The sequence below is a fragment of the Lissotriton vulgaris genome, chromosome 5 (genome assembly GCF_964263255.1).
Source record: "Lissotriton vulgaris chromosome 5, aLisVul1.2, whole genome shotgun sequence".
Classification (NCBI taxonomy): domain Eukaryota; kingdom Metazoa; phylum Chordata; class Amphibia; order Caudata; family Salamandridae; genus Lissotriton; species Lissotriton vulgaris.
This window is the reverse complement of record NC_141693.1, coordinates 1,464,956,220-1,464,976,485: the sequence shown is the minus strand read 5'-3', so window position 1 is coordinate 1,464,976,485 and position 20,266 is coordinate 1,464,956,220. Positions and strand designations below refer to the sequence as shown.

At 47.2% G+C, this 20,266-nt stretch overlaps 1 protein-coding gene across 2 annotated transcripts in view; it reads left to right on the top strand.

Moving 5' to 3' along the window:
• SRGAP2 (SLIT-ROBO Rho GTPase activating protein 2) overlaps positions 1-20,266 on the top strand; it is a 539,260-nt gene that overhangs the window by 442,559 nt on the left and 76,435 nt on the right. For both annotated transcript variants that reach the window (XM_086923416.1, XM_086923417.1), the window contains one exon: positions 18,976-19,081. In XM_086923416.1, the coding sequence (XP_086779542.1) occupies positions 18,976-19,081 (106 nt within the window). The remainder of the gene's footprint in view (positions 1-18,975; positions 19,082-20,266) is intronic.

The following is a 20,266-nucleotide window of genomic DNA, read 5'->3' as shown; positions in this document are numbered from 1 at the left end:
TGCAAAAAGACCCCACAGAGGATGTGTCCGTATTTGAAACATTCTACTCTACTAATATAGCATGTCAGTGTCTGCCCATGCTCAAGTGAATGCTCCGTCACGCAGATGACATCCTTTAAAGATCCAATACGAGCATGCATCATGTGTAAATAAAAAATGCAAACCTGCACCGTCTACATAAAAAATACAATACTGCACCCTCAGATCCACCTTACATTAAAGGACCACTTTTTCCAGACTCCCTGCTGGTATCTAATACCCGCAAATGAGGAAACTCTCAGACATCAGCAGATGAATCTCCACCTGACAGAGTCTAAGCTCATTGGTGCTTCAGGGGAAAGGGTGGCAGCACCTTAGGGGCTACTCCACCTATATCGTGAGATGCCCACCCCGCGTGACATAGCGGTTTCAGTGTGGGCAAAGAATCCTGTGTTTGCTCTCTCCTGGCGGAAGCCATGTCAAAGCACTCAATAAGCGAGAGCAAACAAAGTCCGCTCCCAGCTTGCAGGAGCTTTAAAAATGCTCCCACCAGCTGGGAGCAGACTAGAGATCTGTTTCCCTGCCTGCAGTAAGGCGAGCAGGGAAATAGATCTGAATATTGCTCCTGCCCGCAGGGAGCAGCATTTACCTGCTCTCTGCATGCAGGAGCAATGCCACTGGATGCAGGGAGCAGGCTGTGGCCGTGGGGGCCACAGACCTCCTGCGATCCTCACCACACCAGGGCACCTACACTTAGTTGGCTGGGCCGTGGGGGAATGTGATCACGGGCCAAAATCAGCACAGCGGCACCCCTCTCCCTTTAGTTATTGGACGGGGCCCCGAGGATGGGTCCATGGGGCCTATATCTGCTTGGGGAGAAGGGGGGCAGCCCCCTCCCCCCTTTAATTATTGACTAAGCCCCGTGGGTTGGGGTCCCTGGGGCTGAAAGCAGCCCGGGGAAGGGGGCTACATGCCCTCCTCCCCATTTACTAACTGGCCAGCCCCGGTAGATTGTGTCACCAGGGCTGAAATTGCACTGGGGAGGGGGGCTGCATGCCCCCCCTCCTGATTTACTAAAGGTGCTGGATCCTGGGGCCAAAAGCGGCCTGTGGAGAGGGGCTGCGTGCCCCCTTCCAGTTTAAAATATGGCTGGGCCTCCAGAGTTGGGATCCCCAGGGCCAAAATCGGCCTGGGGGAGGGGGGGTGGGGGGGCGGCGAGGCTGATGCTCCCCTCCCCTAATTACAGTGATGGGCCCCAGGAGATGGGGGTAACAAGGACAGAAAATGGCCTGGGGAAGGCCTATTCAAAATGTGCCTCCTGGAGGAAGGGATCTACAGGGCCAAATTCTGCCCAGGGATGGAGACCTGTGCCCTCCTCCCCCTCAAAATGTTCCCCAGAGCTGAAATCAGCCCGGGTTGTCTGCCTTTGAGGGGTTGGCCACAGGGCCCTGCTATGTGCCCCCCCCCCCGTGCACGACCACAGTTCGATTAATGTAATTAAATATTTTATGTTTTTAATAAAATTTCATTAACTGAAAAAACACAAAGGTTACAAGGGACGTTATAGTTAGGTTCAGATTTTACACAGCCAAACTGTACAAATTTAGGAGTTCTTGTTAGTAATCTCAAGTAACTAGAACTTGCACCCTTGCCATGAACTGCTTATACCCCACATATTACATCACTCATGACATCTTCTATAGCATCATTGATAATATCACTGCAACATTTGCTGTAAAATCATTGATGAGAAAGCTATGCATTGGGGAGGCACAAGTTACAGTTACCTTAGGGCATGTATTTTAGTTATTTAATATATCTCTAACTTTAACTGCTGCTACGTCTGTAATGTCTTAACCCAACTATCACGTCCCAGTAACTTTTGGTTTTTAGTGAACTCCTAGGTCTTTTAAATTCTATTTACTAACTATAACGTACCTGTAACATTTGTTTTTTAAAATAATATTTTTTTTTTAAGGGAATGTTTAAACATAGCAAGCATACAAAAACACTTACCTCTGATTACTGTAACTCGTTACCTAAGGTAACTATAACTTGCAACCTCGCCATGCTCAGTTTTCTTAGCATAATTTTCTTGCAAATGTTGCAGTGATATTAATAATGATATAATAGAAGATATCAGGAGTGATATGCAGGATACTTAGCATTGCAAGGTGGCAAGTTATAGTTTTCTTAGGGCATGAGTTATTGTAACAGAGATAGCTATAATTGGTGAATTTCATTGCTTTTGAATTTTTAAAACGTTATGCTGTCACTGAAAATCTCGCCTAGCTATAACGTTACTTTAACCTCTGTTTTTTTTTAAGTGAATTTCTAGGGTTTTTTCAATGTAAAGTAATATTTTGTTACCATACATAAAACCAAACCTCCCGCCTTCAGCCATGAGCGGCGGTACAGGTTTGGCCACAGGGCCTGACCTAAGGTCAAACCCCCCAGCAGGCAGTCAACCTCACGCCGCACATGGTCTTTGGTCATGTATGGCGTGGGCCCTGGTTTGCAGCCATCACCTTCATTCAACCCCCGCAGTCATCCAGTCTCCCGCTGTGTATGACCTTTGGCCTTGCGCCACGTGGGGCTGGCATGTGGGCCAAGTCTGTGGCCAAGCCCCATGTCCAACCCCCACAGGCAGCCATGCCCAGGCTGCGCACTGCTCAGCAGAGTGTTGGCCGCATGGCCTGGTCTGTGGCCAGGCCTTCGTCCAACCTCCCACATGCAGCCAACCCCACGCTGCAGACTGCCTTCGGCAATACACAGCAGGGTTTTGGCCACTGGGCCTGGTCTGCTCTATGGCTTGTGTCCAACAGACCACTGGCAACCAACCTCCCCGAGCCAATGGTCGTCCCTGGGACCCAATTCCCCAGGCCCACTTGACATTTTTTAACACTGACACTGTGTTTGTCAAGTCTTGGCTACATGATTTAAAAAAAAACGAAAATCTGCTTCCACACCTGCCTCCCTTTAGAAGCCTGTACTGTGCAATGTATTGCTGTTCTTCAAAGCCTCAGTGGATTCTCTAAGGGTGGTAATCCATGGACTGTATCTTCTCTCACTTCTTCAGTGCATCATCCCTACAACATATTCTGATCCTTTCTCTTCTTCATCACGACAAGACATAAATCCCAAACACACTACCCTGCCTTTGTAGATGGACCCCCACCATTCGGAATGCTTCCTCGGGCTATCCGTTTACTACTTTATAGAAGGCCTGGTGACAGTTTTCTTTTCTAAAAATGAATAAGTACTGTGAGTGACCATCTCACATCAAATCCTGCCACAAAATATACTTACTGTATGAATTGTAACAAAAGGTTTGTTCTATATTACTGTCAAAGTTGGATGACACTTGGGCGATGCTTGATGGTATAAAATAAATAAACCTTTGAAATTATATTGAAATTGACTTGCCGTCAGACTGTTATGATTTCACAACTTGTATTCCCTCCTTAAGCATGTAACGTCTAGGCTTGCCGCACAGAATTGTGAGGTAAGCTGCCATCTGATTGAGAAATTGTGTTTTGACAGAGTTGCCTTTTGATTATTTTCAAAATGAAAGTGGGTTGACATCTGCCAATGTGTGACCGCTACTAGCATGGTTCACAAATTAGGAGTTTTACTGTCTTTAAGCAATTGCAAGTGTCCTTTTCTTTCTGCCATCTGTGTGTTTTTAGGTCGAGTTTGGGCAGTGCATGCGCTGCTCTGTGAGGCATGCTGTTTTCAGGTTGGGACTAGAAGCTCTGCCCATGTCCCGCCCATCTTTTCAATTGGCTCCTGTTACTGCCCTTTCGAAATCGCTGCTTTTCATTCCGGTATAGGCTTGTTAGTCCCTCCTAGATACCGCCTTGTATGCATTTGTAACCTCCCATGAATACTGGACTTTTTACTTGTCTTGTTACATGGTTTGCTTTATGTAGTCTGTGAGCACTATTTTCTTCAGTGATTTGCCCCTATTCCACCCTCTACATCGCTGCACAGCACCCGCTTTTATTTTAATTACTAATGGCAGCCGCGCTTATTTAATTAATGTTTTGTTTTGTTTACTATCGCCCATGCGGCGCTTACACATTAATGGAGGCTGCACCCATTTCTTTAGACAAGCCACATCTAAAGAAAGGTGCGCGGCTGCTGTGAAGGTAGAAGCACGGCATGGGGCACTTTTACAAAAAAAGTATTTGTTTATCAACTTGACAAACAGATGCTTTTTTTTTGTCAAAGCCCCCATGCCGCGGTTTCACTTTAAGGTCGGCCACGCCCCTTTGTTTATACACACTTGTCTAAAGAAAGGGACGCTGCCTCCATTCATATGAAGGTGCGGCATGGGTGCTTTAATGCAAAAAATATTTGTATTGCAATAAGTCGTGTATTTTAGAGAGATTAAGCTATTGGCATTGTAAATGCCAAAAGCTCAAACTCTCGTAAATGCGAGACCTAATGCATGGCAAATGCTAGTTCTTGGACTCGTTATCTGGAGGTGAGCTCTGTGTGGCTGGAGCTCATGCAGCCAGACTGCACCCTCCCCTCCTTTCCCTATGAAGACATGCACGTCTGAAGGATCGCCCTTAGTTGAGGACATGAATTACAAACACTTCCCGAGTGATCTACGTTCTGCCTTATGATTCATTAAATCACTGCTAGGAATAGCCGACCTAGTGCGGGACATCTCGGGCACACGTGCCTGGCCAAGGCATCAGAGGTAGGTGGGGGCACCCCGGGGGGCACTGATGGCAGCTCCGGTGTGTTTGAGGAGAATTGCTGCTCACCTATCCAACTTTGCCATTCTACTGGCTGCAAGGTGCCATGCAGCATCCCTGTTGGCATCACAAGGTCAGAGTGTTTTCTGTCTGTTCCTGTGGATCAAAGATATTTGTGTAGTGCGCACGTCTCATGCAGGTCAGCATTCTTTCACTACTCACCTGTTTCGCAACCGGCTCTTTTCGCTCATTGGCTTACGTTTCTTCTGATCTCTTACTTGTACTGCAGTTCAAACGCTTGAAAGTGTGCAAACTCTGGTGATTCTCGTCGCTTTATTTCCATTATAAATTTTTAAAAGTAGATTCTTTCTCCCACTACCCTGCCACCCCAGAACCCTGACCTAGAATAATTATTTAGTTGGCCCTCAATTTCATCGCTCCGGTGCTCAGAGTTCTGTAACCTTTCTTAGAGTTCTGACTCCATTCGGTTCAGGTTTAAAAAAGCAAAAAAGCAAAATGCTGACCCAACTGTCCTTTAAAGCTTTACACCAATATATTTGTAGTTCCTAGCTAAACTTCTCGAGGCTGCAGTCAATCAGGAACTTTATTGTTTCCTTAAAGTCATGCTTTGACTGACTCTGACCAGGTCAATGCATCAATATTACTGACCTTGCCTTTTTGTTCACAAGCAGATTGTTTAAATCCTTTCCTTGTGCCATATAACCATTTGTGACAACAGACCTAGTGTTTTTTAAGCAGGAACTACGGATCGTCGTCTGCATTTCTCTTGATTGGTCCCTGGGTCGGACGTACCCTCCACCTCATTTCCGTGTTATTAGCAACACCTGGCTTTTCTCCTCTGAGAAGTGTTAATTGGGGTATCTCCCTGTCTCATAGTCCTTTCTGGTTACTGTGGGCTCTACAAATGGTGTTCATTCATTCAGTGTATCATAAGCACTTTATTGCTGTCCTGAGGTCCCAGCATGCTGTGCTCCTTTAATTCTAGGATTTTGTTCCAGCAAGAATCCTTTGCCCCATTACACTGATGTTTTTGGCATCCTTCCTCTTTCAAAGCCCCCCACCCCAAAAATGTTGTTTGTCAGTTTATATGAAGCTTGGCCTTCGGGGCCCAAGTAAACTAAAAGTGGGTCCATGTGTTCATAGTCATTTTTTAATGAAAATAATGTAAACGCATTTTAACGCCATTTACTCTAGCTTTGCAGCATTATCTGTGGGCCTCGACTCGACCCTGCCAAGGAGCTTCCAGCAACTCCGAAGTGTGTAGAAAACTTGGTGTTGATAGATTTTCCCTCCTTAAGATCCAAGAATGACTTCTCTCGTCTGGGTAACTTAGGATTTTTGCTTATGCACAACTGCTATGACAGGAGTCCTTTTTAGGTCTCGTCTATCCCTCCCGAAGGGATGGTAGGCGAGATTTATAGTAAGCTGCTTTCAAAAGTCTACCCACTGCGGATCGCGTACAGTTCATGTGACCCAGGCGCGTGCACAGGAATTCGCTCCCCCTACCCCTCCCACACAGCAAGACAAGACAAGAACATCAAAGCGACCGCGGCCGCTTTGATTCCATTTGCCACCAGCCACTTCAACTCTCCGCAGGTCATAAACAGGACCCTCCGCTCGTGAATGCTGGCATGGTTGCCCAGCCCCCCTCTCAGCGCTGCCTTTCCTCTGCTCAGCTTCAACCGGTGCCCGACATCGCACCCCAGTTCAAATTTTGTATGCCCTCTGTTTGTATTGCAGGTCCTAAACATAAACCTGTCTTTCCCCAACAAAAACGCAAGCATTTTTCGAAATTGCACCCTTTAGCTGCATTCAAACTTGTTTCAAATTCTTTTAAATATTTTTCATTTCACCATCGAAGTTCCTCTGTTACTGCCCCCTACTGATCCCGTTGCTCATTACATCCATTCCACTGTTGCTCATCATTCGGGGTCTCATTTTTTGAAATTTTTTTTTGGACCCAGCAGTTTTTTGGTGGGCTGCACCGTTCTAGCAAAAATGCTTCTTTCATGTTTTACCCACACTGCCCCAAACTAGTGTCCTTCACTGCCCCGTGCCTGCTCCTCTCAGTGCTTCGTGCTTGTGTCCCTCACCCTGCCTCACACCCTCACCCACCCACACCCCCTCACCCACCCACACCCCCTCACCCTCACACACCCTCACACCCTCACCCTCACACACCCTCACCCTCACACACCCTCACCCTCACACACCTTCTCACACACCCTTCACTTTTTTTTGCATTTATTAAGCTCGAACAATTGCCCGCAGGCGTCTCGGCGCTGTACTGTTATACCCTCCTGTGTGATCTGTACCGTTTTTCAGAGGTTAAATAGCCAGGTTTTCAGTTTCTTCCTGAAGGACAATAGATTTGGACTTGATCTTATATTTTGTGGAAGCGTGTTCCATAATCTTGGGGCGGCAGCTAAAAAACGTCTGTCTCCCCAGTTGACCAGTCTGGTTCGAGGCACTATCAGGTCATTCTGTCCTGCAGACCGTAACATTCGAGTGGGAATGTACGGGACGAGATGGTCGCAGAGGAACTGAGGCGCTTGATGGTGTAGTGCCTTGTAGACGATACATAGCGTCTTAAACTTAATTCGGTTCCTAACAGGTAGCCAGTGGAGACTCCTCAAGGATTCGGATATAGGTTTGAATTTAGGAATGTTGAGGAGAAGTCTGGCTGCTGCATTTTGGATTGTTTGCAGTTTCTTGATTGTCTTAACTTGGGCATTTGCAAACAAGCCATTGCAATAATCCAGCGCTGAAAGGACCAATGCGCAAACCAATGTCTTTCCCACATTGGTAGGGAGAAACGGAAGAATCTTCCTTACCAATCGTAGCTTGTAGAAGGCATTGGAGGCTGTCTGGTTGGCGTGAGCCATGAAATTTAGGTTATCATCAAAGATGACACCCAAGTTTCTCACTTTCGTAACTGGTTCAGGTACAGCTCCGAAAGATGATGGCCACCAAGTGGGGGACCAGCTTGGGCTGAGGTGGCCAAAAGTGACCACCTCGGTTTTGTCGGAATTTAATTTCAAGCAGTTTTCTGACATCCATTTTCCAATGGCCAGCATACCTGTCTTGAAATTTTCCGCCACTGTTTCCCCGTCATTTCTGACAGCCAGTATCAGCTGAGTATCATCCGCATATGAGGTAAGGTTCATCCCGTGCGCTTTGATGGTATTAGCGAGGTCCGACACATAGATGTTAAATAGTGTCGGACTAAGGGATGAACCTTGTGGTACCCCACACGGCAGTGATAGTTCAGCCGATTCATATTGGCCCAGTATGACTGCCTGGGATCTTTCTGCTAGAAAAGACGCTATTAAGTCTTTTGCTAGGCCTTGCACGCCCATCCTTTCGACACGGTTGACTAGGATCTTATGGTCAACCGTGTCGAAGGCAGCTGATAAATCTAAGAGCACCAGTAATGCAGTTCCACCTTGGTCTCTGATTAATCGGATGTCGTCTGCTGCCTTTATAAGGGCTGTTTCCGTCCCATGATACCTACGGAACCCAAATTGTGTTTCATCGAGCAGATGGTGTTGCTCGATGAATCCCGCAAGTTGAATGTTCATGGCTTTTTCAATTACCTTAGCAATAAAGGGCAGGTTAGCTATAGGCCTATAGTTTTTTAATTCTGCTTTGTCCAAGCCAGGTTTCTTCAAGAGTGGTTTGAGAAGTGTTTTTTTCAACTGGTTAGGAAAGATTCCTGTGTGGAACATGAGATTGGTCATTTGAGTAATAGCTGGGATTACGGTGTCTATTAATGACCTTAGAGTGTTTAAAGGGCAGGGGTCCAGAGCTGATCCGGATTTGATTGTTTTCACGATGTCCTGGATGTTGGCCTCTGTTACCTCTGCGAAGCAAGAAAGGGTGTTGCTTGGGGGGGAGGTATTTGTTTTCCTGATCCATTGATCTTCACCTTGGTTAAATGCTGAGAATATGTCATTTACTTTGGTGAAGAAGAATGCTGCTAATGAATCACAGAACTCTTGTGAGCAAGGAGGATTGAGATCTGGGGCGCATCCCACAAGATGTTTAGTTATTTCGAAAAGCTTTTTATTCGAATTTTTTGCGCTTTCGATTTGCTCTGTATAATACTTCTTTTTAGTCTCTATTATTAGAAGTTTATATTGAGTTAAGAGTTCCTTGTACGCTATCTTATCCTTATTATCATACTTTTTCTTCCATATTCTTTCTTTATTTTTCGGCATTGCTGTTTCAGTTTTTTGAGCTCTTCAGTATACCAAGGGGCTGAAGGGGTACTTCTATTTCTGGACATTCTTTTTTCAGGTACCAGTTTGTTGGCCGCCTCGCCTACCCATGTGTGATATTGTTCAACAGCGGTATCTGGGTCATCTGCCCATTTGGGAGTGGAGTTCAATAGCGCCTCCTTGAAGCAGGGGATATTGATATCTTTCCAGACCTTGAACAGTTCTCGCGAAGAATATGTAGAGGGGGTTGTGACTTTGTTAATTTGAATGGTTTCTAAAACCAAATGATGATCGGACCAGGTCATAGGTAAAATATCAGACACTGATATATTTTCCAAGTTGGTAAAAATACCATCTAAGGTATGGCCTGCATTATGAGTAGGTCCTTTCACCAGCTGAGATAGACCAAAGACCTCCATTTCAGATTGCAGTGATATGGTGTCCTTGTCTTCGGCACATTCCAAATGGAAATTAAAGTCACCTAGCAGGGTTATCGAGTTGTCAGTGCCAGAAGTTTCTCACCCACCCTCACACACCCTCACCCTCACACACCCTCTCACACACCCTCACCCACCCTCTCACACACCCTCACCATCAAACCTTCACCCTCACACACCCTCACATCACACCTTCACCCTCACCGCCGTCACCCTCACCCCCGTCACCCTCACCCCCCTCACACACCCTGTAAGACCTGGGGTCACCAGCTCTTAAGGGGGTAGCATGGCACGAGCAGGAAGGCAGCCGGGGCTTGCGTGTAAATCAGCTACTTGATACACACATCCAATGAAACACACAGTGGCGCAATGATGGAGACCACACCAGTAGTTGTATTTGAAAGAATTAAGATCTTTTATATAGGCTTTCACATAGAGCGTTGCATTATTAATTCATCAGCATTTCAGGTAAGCATTTCATTAAGACATTTCGTGATTCACGTTCAGGTTACATTTCCTATGAATGAGTGAACATTTCATTAAAATCATAATCCGCTTTTCTAGCAGTGAAACACTAGCAAACCCCGCCTGTCGTATCAAACTCTCTGACAGGCAAAGGGGTATCTGTATTAACCTGGAGGATCCTACAAGAAGCGACTATAGTAATGCGTTTAAATAACACATCAAACCTCTCATGGACGCTTTTCCTTAAAGGCAATAAAACATATCGGCAAGTACTTATCAGTCTAACAAAGAACTCCAAAGAACACAACCTTTAGTCATTTGTGACAAGCCTTTCTTCTTGTAAATACCGGTCGGCTTGCGACCTAGATCAGATCATCAGAATACTATGGAAGCCCACCTCTGCAAGAAATTTCAGTACAGTGAAGTGAATCTCCCTCTCCTTTCAGGCTTGTAAATATGGTGCACTATGAACATTTCAGGCTTGTAAATATGGTGCACTATAAACATTTCAAGTTTGTAAATATGGTGCACTATGAACATTTCAGCTTACAATTATGTGCTCTCTGAACATTACAGGCTTGTAAATACGGTGCACTATAAACATTGCAGGCTTGTAAATATGGTGTACTATGAACATTTCAGGCTCCAACCTCCATACTCTTGAGGCACCTTTGAAGGGAGGCCAACAGGGCCCAGTCTCAGTTAACCCCGGGGGAGGGGCGACCTCGGGCCTCCCTCGGCCTACCGCCCTCCTCCCCAGGGGGTTACCTTGTGTTCTTCGGCCCTCCGGGGCCCTTGCGAAGTATCTGCTTTAAGGGAAAGGAGCTCCAGCCCTGTGTGATGCGGGGGGCAGTTCTGGAGCCCCAGAGCCGGGGCGAAGCTGGGCCCGCGTTTGGGGCGGCAAGCGGAGGGGGCTCTCGGGCTCAGCGGCCCCCTCCGTAGGGAAGTGCAGCTCTCTTCAGGCGCCGGGCCGTGTCAGCGGGGCCCGTGGTGACGGACAAGGCAGGACCAGTGTGGGCCGGGCCGCGGGACCAATCGCGGCAGAGGGAGACGGGGGTGCGGCCAATGACAAGGCCGAACCCCTCGACACGTGACGGAGGCAGCAATCTGACTTCAGGCCTAATGAGGCCTGACTGGATTACGCAGCGGCCCTCCCCAAGCTCCGGGGGCCGCCGAGGGATGTCACAGCGCCTCCGCAGCTGCGGGGGCGATCCGATGCACTGCGCGACAGCGCCTGAGGGGCAGTCTCGGCTGGGCAGAAGGAGGAGGCCACGGGCGCCTCCAGGCCCGGAGCGACAGCGGCAGGCAGCGACAGGCCCACACAGCGCTCTGAGTCAGCAGGTGAGCGCTTAGGGCAGATGCAGCGCCTCGCTGACAGGATGATCCCTGAGGGGGAGAAGCGCTAGAGTCTCGAGGCCACAGTCAGCCCAGGGCACGCAGGATGGGAGCAATTTACAGCGCTTGGCCCACAGTTCAGTCAGGGGAATACAGGTCGGCCCAATTGTAGGCAGGGGATGCGCAGGGCAGCACAGTGGATTCGCAGGGCAGCACAGTCCAGTACCTGGTCCCAGAAAGCAGTCTTCTTGGCGCGTGGATAGCTCTGCGCCCTTGGTTGCTTGTTTCTTGAAGTTACTGGGGGGGGGGGGTGGGTGATGAGTTGAAGGCTTGAGGAGTTTTCCTCAGTCACTGCAGATGGACCCTGGGGTTCCCTACCACTGGGCCAGATCAGGGGGCTAGCTTAGGACACCTCACCCAGCTTAAGAGGCATCACCAAAATCCTGTCACTCCCAGTAGCATAGGATCCTCACTAGGCCCTCCCGCCTAAAACTCCTGCGTGGGTTCCCCAGGTCAGTGATGCCCCAACTGACTAGAAAGTTTCCCTCCTTTTCCTTATATAGTGTCAGTTGGCAGTGGCAGTTGGTACCTCCCCTATTCTGGAAGGTTCCAGGAGCTTCCCTCATTCTAGCTATAGGCTGGCAGGCTGGTATGGCAACATTGTTTAAGGGTTCCAGCCAGCTCCTGGCTACTAGAGTGCGCCTATACAGACCATACTGCTGTAGCAGGGGTCAGTGGCAGCCATGTTGGGGGAAGAGAGCACCTGCACCCTGGCATTGATTAGCAATGGGAGGGTGCCCAGAGTCCTAAAGCCAACATAAAGTAGGTGGCAAGGGCAAAAAATACAGGGAAAGACCACCCTAGGGCTGACAGGTCTAACACACCCTCCCCCTCACACCCCCTCACACCCTCACACCCCCTCACACCCTCACACCTTCACCCCCACACCCACTCACCCTCACAAACCCACACCCTTACAACCCCCTCACCCTTACACCCCCTCACCTTCACACACCCCCACACCCTCACACCCCCTCACCCTCACACACCTCCTCACCCTTTCCCCCTACCTCCTCACCCTTTCCCCCCTCGCCCTCACACACCCTCATCCTCACTCACCCTCACACACACCCTCTCACCCCCTCACCCCCCTCACCTTCACACCCCCTCACCCACCACCTCACACTCACACCCCCTCACTCTCTCACCCTCACACCTTCTCACCCTGTCACACCCCCTAACCCTGTCACACCCCCTCACCCTGTCACAACCCCTCACCCTCACAACCCCTGCCCCTGTCACCCTCACCCCGTCACCCTCACCCCATCACCCCCTCCCCCTCACTCACCCTCACTCTCCCTCACTCACCCTCACACACCCTCACCCTCACACCCCCCTCACCCTCACTCCCCCCTCACCCCCCTCAACCCCCCTCACCCTCACTCCCCCCTCACCCTCACTCCCCCCCTCACCCTCACTCCCCCCTCACCCTCACTCCCCCCTCACCCTCACTCCCCCCTCACCCTCACTCCCCCCTCACCCTCACTTCCCCCTCACCCTCACTCCCCCTTCACCCTCACACCCCCTCACCCTCAAACCCCTCACCCTCAAACCCCTCACCCTCAAACCCCTCAACCTCACACACCCTCACCCTCCCTCACTCACCCTCGCCCCCTCACACCCGCTCACCCCCACACACCCTCACCCCCACACACCCTCACCCCCCTCACCATCACACCTTCACCCTCACACCCCCTCACCCTCACACCCCCTCACCCACCATCACCCTCACACCCCCTCACACACCCTCGCCAGCATAGCATAACAAAACATAGCATACACAACAAAACATAGCATAGCATAACAAAACATAGCATAGCATCACAAAACACAGCATAGCATCACAAAACACAGCATAGCATAACAACACACAGCATAGCATAACGAAAAAAGCATAGGATAGCAAAACATAGCATAGCATAACAAAACATAGGATAGCAAAACAAAACCTAGCATAACAAAACAAAACATAGCATAACAAAGCAAAACATAGCAAAACACACCAAAGCATAGCATAGCGTAACAAAACACAACAAAACAGCATAGCATGACAAAACAAAGAATAGCATAACTTAACAAAGCATATTAAAACAAAACATAGCATAGTATAACAAAACATAACATAGCATTACAAAACATAGCATAAGATAACAAAACATAGCATAAGTTAACAAAACATAGCATAAGATAACAAAACATAGCATAACATAACAAAACGAAGCATAGCATAACAAAACACAACATAATATAGCATAACAAAACAAAGCTTAACAAAACAAAGCTTAGCATAGCAAAACAAAACATAGCGTAGCTTAATAAAACGCAACAAAGCATAGCATAACAAAGCATAGCAAAACAAAGCATAACATAATAAAACACAAAGCATAGCATAACAAAGCATAGGATAGCAATACTAAACATGGCATAGCATAACAAAGCATAGGATAGCAAAACAAAACATAGCATAGCATAACAACAAAACATAGCGTAACAAAACACAACACATAGCATAACAAAACATAGCAAAACCCAACAAAACATAGCATAGCTTAACAATACATAGCATAGCAAAAACATACCAAACACAACAAAACGTAGCATAGCATAAAAAAAATAGCATAGGAAAACAAAGCATAGCAAAATAAAACAACAAAACATAGCATATCATAACAAAATATAGCATAACGAAGCATAGCATAGCAAAACATAGCATAGCAAAACAAAGCATAGCATAGCATAAACCACAGCATAACAAAACATAGCATAGCATAGCATAACAAATCAAAGCATAGGATAGCAAAACAAAACATAGGATAGCAAAATAAAACATAGCATAGCATACAGCATCACTCTGCACCACCACAGCATCACTCAGGGGCACCACAACATCACTATGCGCTACTACAGCATCACTGAACGCCACAGCATCACTTGTTCGCCACCACAGCATCAATCTGTGCAACCATTCAACAACAACTGGTTCAAATATGTTCTCTCAATGTTTTAAGCTTTATTACAAATGTAACAAAAAGATGTTAATATTTCACTTCTGTTCTTGGATTTTCGTCACAATAAAATACACTGAACATAATCTTCACAAAAGTTATTTACAAAAGTTTAAGCTATTGCCATTATAAATTTCAATAACTTATTTAGATATTCATTATTAAAAAAAAATTGAAAGCCATTGTTATTTGTAATATCAATACATGTAAGTCACGTAAATACAACACATACTGCATTATAAATGCTATAGGTGTCACATTTGCAAGAGTTATAACTATTGGCATTGTAAATGACAAAGCTATTAATTTGGCTATTTTCCAAAACTTAAATAAAAAAATTGTCATTTATAGTACCAATAGCTCAAACTTTCCTAATGCGAGACCTACTGTATTGCAAATGCTTGTTTACCCTAAATGGGGGTAAAGCAGTCTACACAATTGTCTCCACTCAAAGTGGTTAGGTGGGAAAACCTCAACTAGATCCAGGGTTTGGTGGTTTCGGATGACAGGGCTGTTGCTGTGTATTGTAGAGGGTTGGAATCTGGTTGTATCCCAGTTGTTTGAAGATCACAATAAAGATCAGAAGTTGTTTGATAATTTTATATGTATGCATTTTTATAAAATACAGCCTTTACCCTCAGGGAATCAGCACTTCTTACAGTATTAAAGTTCACACAGTCCATCAAAGAAATATTGAAAGAGAAAGGAAAGATGAATTAAAAATGAAATCAAACAAGTAGCATTGCTAAAGATTAAGTGATTTGCCCAGAATCACAGTAGGTTGAGTGTTCCTGCCGAGACTCTAACCCAGTACCCCAGCTCCGAGGTCGACCATTCTAGCCGTTAGGCCATATTCTCTCTCACCTTCATTGCTTTATAAACTAGCGAGCACTTGAGTACATTTCGGTAAGAAGCTAAGCATGGGGTTGCTCCATAAATGTTGTACATTTGGGTAAAAAGCCTAGTAAGGGGGAAGATACCATAGCCTCTGCACACTATGCCGCCTGTACTTAGCAATCAAGTTATTTTCTTATTGACCTTCTTTTACAGTGTGCCTTCCGACATTTCTTGTCATCTTCATGGTGGGCACACTCCCATCCATCTCCAGGTTGCATCCGCGGTTGGCTCCTCTGTGGCATAGGGCCACCATGCATTGCTCCAATGCTTATGTAAAGTTATCACCTTATCATTTTAGGACACTTTATATACTCCTCACTTATGAAACAGCATGTTAAGGGTTCATCATTCTCTCTGCTTGAAGGTCTACAAGATTAATTCTCATATATTATTTTTAGTGTATGTAATCCGCTACTTATGCACTGGGTATTAACGGCTCGACTTTCTTTTCTTATATTCACAAATGATTTTTTGCTTTATAACACATCTATTGTGGTGGTTAAGTTGGTGGTAAGTACACCAACTGTTTTTAATTTAATATCATTTACTCTCATGATAACTTAATCATCCTTTTGCGGGCATATTACATATGAAGACTACTCCTCTATTCTCTGTCCCCTTACAGATATTAATGTGATGGCTTACTGGTGGAGGCATTTCGCCGAAACGCGTGTCTTAATTACATCTTCATGCCTTCCATAATTTGATATGTTGTATTGTTATCACCTAATGACTATAAACAATGAATTAACATTATTAGTCACATAGAATATCATGTTTTCTTGAGAAAATGTTCAGCTAATTGTATTTATAATAAATTGTCCCATTGTATGTTCATGAAATGAAATCATATCAGATTTATCACAAAAGATGATTGTGAATAGCTGTATGGATAGTCTCCTAATGATATTTTATCTTTATCAATCATATATCAAATACATATTTTTGCTATTTTGAATATAAAACATACTAGATCTTGTCTGTCTGTACTAAACCCATCATTTATGCATTTTTGGACTAAGACATTAATGTGCAGCTTATGCCCGCAACTCAAATGTAATAGTTCTTGCTTAAGATACTTTCCTAAGTTACAGTAAACATAGTGCCCAGAGTATTTATCCTTCTTACATTTAGAAATCTCTAAACAAAACACAGGTGTTTTTTGCAAGCTTCTTTGTGCATGAGTTTGCAGTGTGGGTGAATGAGAGAAATTGCAAGAAAACTCAGCTTGTTTTGCGCTTCAAGGTCTAAGAGAATCTTAATGAGTCAGAGCCAGACATCTGGCCTGAACTTCCAGTGGCTCACCCGCCTCTACTCTGCTCGCCATTTTTTGTTTCTAAATCAATGGTGTTTGCTGAGGCATTGGTGCAGAAGTAGGGTCAGAAAGTGTAAGAACTGAGGTCACCAATTGCACGTCGGTAGCTTGGCGCGAGCGGGAAGGCACCCGAAAGCTAGGTGTTAAGCAGTGCAGCACACACTCCCACTGAGACAGGGAAGCACTCGCAATAAAATGACACCACACCAGCTAGTCGTTTTAAAACAAGATTCTTTTATCTAGCTTTGTCTCATTGCAGGTAAGTAATTAATTGTCATCAATTAAGCATCAATTCCTCAGGCAACATTTTATTGTGTAGGCATAGGTAACAACATTGGGCCTAAGCAGATTCAGACTAGCAACATCTCATAGGACACTTCAAGATAAAACATTTCCTAGTTTCAATTGAGAACATTTCATTATAAACTACTTTCAGTATAAACCGTTTCTGGTGAAAGGGGGGGGTATGGCAAGAGCAACAGGCAGTTCCCCCTGTAATCCTGGGCATCAAAAACATTAATGTAGCACTATCAACAGTTCCCAGGCAGGGGCACTCTGGAGAGAATCATTCCCCTGGCAAGGAGTGGCTTTAGCCCTAACGCTCCACTCAGGGCAGTTCTTGCGCCTAATTCAGGGGTCCTTAGTCCCTTTCCTCCCTACTCCAGGCCTTTATCAGAGTGACAGGGGCCAACTGGGCCCAACTATAGTTCCCTAAGGGGAGGTTACCTCTTTCTTCAGCCTCCGAGGAGGCTCTTGCGGCTAGGGGCGAAGGGAGGCTCTCGCTGACTGGGGAGCCCCCTCGTCGGTACTCTGGGCCTCCGCACGGGGTGCTGCCACCCAGGACTTGTGTTTGTTAGAAGGGAGGGCTCTTACCCCCGGCGGGCCACGCGCTGTCGTTGGACCGGTCCCGGGCCTCTCAATAGCTCCTCTGGCCCCTGGACCAGTCCGGACGCGGCAGTGAAGGGGCGCGGCCGCCTCGGCCAATGTCTGTGCAGCTTCCTCAGGTCTCAGGACTCAAGAGCCAATCGGAGGCTCTCCTCTTCGTAGGCGGGGACACAGGCCAATCGGTGCGCGGGACAGGGGGGGGTGCGGCCGATGACGTGGCCCAGTGCAGCCTCCCCTGCTATTGCGATGCGCGTCGGCCCCAACGCGGCCTGCCCTACTACTGCGGCGGCCCTCCCCTAGCTCTGGGGGCCGCAGCGGAGTCTCCACTCACCTGGCATCGGGCTGCGGAGGTGAATACCGACCCTCAGGCGCACTCCAGAGAAGCGCTGTCTCCATCAACCAGGCCGAGCCGCAGCGGTGAATTTCGCCCCTCAGTAGAGCCTAGTGTGATAGGGTGCCACGGGGCGGTCACTGGGGCCAGGGTTCTCGGCAACACAGATGGGACCGGGGCTGCGGCGCTTTGATGGGCACAGCGCTTTCAGAGACAGGAAGGCAATTATAGCCCTCAGGGGTTCACAGCACTTTGGGCACAAGGGCAGTCTCTTGCAGTTCTGAGCAGTCCAGGGCAAGACAGCTGAGGCAGGACAGCACAGGGGGCACAGGTCTGGCAGTGAAGCGCTTGGATGGTGCAGCGCTGTTACCTGGTTGATCCTCCAGAGGTCCTCACTGTAGGTAGGTGTTTCGTTGCAGCGCCTGGAGGTTTCAACGCCCTTCTTATGTAGTTTCTTGGGGGGAGGAATAAGAAGAGGAGTTGGTGGCTCAGAGGCAGGATGGTTCCCTTGGCTCACTGGAGATGGTTTCCTGGGTTCCCCAACGCTGGGCTAGATCAGTGGGTTGGCAGAGTCCCTCACCTAACTTGGAAAGCAGTCCCTAGGCCCAGTCGATTCCAGTGGTGTGGGTTCCTCCCCTAGGCCCAACCGCGTAAACTCCTGCAGAGGTTCCCCCAGGTCCAGTGGTGCCCCAACTGACTGTCAGGTTTCCCTCCTAGACCCCTAGGTCAGGTGACCACTCTCTGAAGGCGGCAAAGTGTAACCCCTCCCCTATTCCGGAAGGTTCCAGGAGCTTCGACAGCCTAGGCTATGGGCAGAAAAGGCGGGATGGCAGTGCTACTGTATCCTAATGTCCCAGCCTGTTCCTGATTACTAGTGCATATTTAAAAAGGCCACTCCGCAGTAGCAGGGGCCTGTGGCAGCCATGTTGTTAGGAGAGAGCACCTGCACCTTAGCACTGATTGGCAGTGGTAAGGCGCCCAGAGACCTAGATCCAACGAAAAAGATGGTGGAAAAAACAAGGCAAAGGGAGAAAAAAACGGGGTAAGATCACCCTAGGGCTGACAAGTCTAACAGAAAGAAAAATTCCCTTTTCAATGTCCTACCTATGGTTTACCAATAGGACAACAGGTTAGTTGGTGTCACCTCTACCCTTTCAAGCTGTTCTTTTTGTCACAAGGTAAATACTTTGATACAGTGATAGTGGGTGCTGTTATAGCAAAAAGTAGGCTTTGCAAAATCAAATGAGGATATGACAGTGTTGATGTGCCTGGTGCATCATTGATGTGTTTTTTTGCCCCTCCGTTTGCCAATCTAGGGATGGAAAACCTGCCGGAGCGAGCACAACACATGCGGAAAGTGTTCCAGAAGGTGCCGAAGTCCACCCTGATTGTCATGAGGTATCTCTTCGCCTTCCTGAACCAGTAAGTGTTGATTTGAGACCATGGTTTATAACCACAAGAGCTGGATTGTTGCCTTGTGTGACATTGTATGAGCTGCAGTCTGAGGTAGTCTGGGGGTTGTGTGGCTCTTGACAAACTCACATGATGGGTGAAGACCGAAATGAGTAATGTAGAAGCTGAGCTGAGTGATTTGGTAGTCCCCAAAAGATAATACTGATGTAGTGAGTGCTGTGAATGGTGGATTCGGGTGCATACTATGCTGTAGTGGAACACTGGTAATGATGCTGCAGGAGGCACCACCTTTAGAAGGAGGGACTTCAAATGAAATGCATCCGCCACAACTAGAACCCTCTTTTGAACGATAAAATGTCTATATCCGGGAAAGGTCTTGAAACACCGTATTCGTATAGTGCTGTCCACAGAGGAAAGGCCATGACTTAGGCATTTACAATGCCAATGAAAGGATTACATCGTAGTGAATGTTAAAATACAATCAAAGACCCCACCTGGAATAAGCAAAACCACAACTAGTCATGTGGTTCTTTACTGGCACTGGTTTGAGCAGACGTGAGTAATGAAAGTAAAAAAGTGAAGCATTTGGGGTTATAAACTGCATATGGTGTCTAAAATAAGAAAAAGCCCCCTGGGAGACTCTGTTGCACAAGGAGGTCCTGTATAAATCCACCAGTGGCACATTGATGCTCCCCATGCCTACATAGCCTTTGGAGCATTGAGCACGATTAGTGCCTGAGGTAGGAGTCCGTACTATCTGCATGTAATGATGTAACGGTGAAGACAGTGATGCAGCTATTGCCAGCTCAGATGTCCACCACACTGAGGTTGTAGTGCTAAGTAGTTTGTCTTGCTCTGCTAAGGGCCATGTTACATATATGGCGCACTTTCCTTGTTTGCACTACGGCGCACCTTTAAATAGGCATGCTGTTCTCAAACCGGGTTAGTGTGCCATATTACAGTGAGCATGCTGCCCCAGGTCAGCTGCAAACTTGTGCTGCCCACAGGGCAGCGCATTCAAGTGAAATATGGAGCGCCTGCTTCACCTTGAAGAGAAATCCCTTACAGGCGGGTGCATTGAGTGACTGCGCCCCTCCTGCAAGGGGATGTCTGGGGGGGTCCAAAGGACCCGTTTGCTCCCATCCAGAGGGCTTCCATCAGGGGGGTGCACTGACAGTGCGCCACTTGACTGCT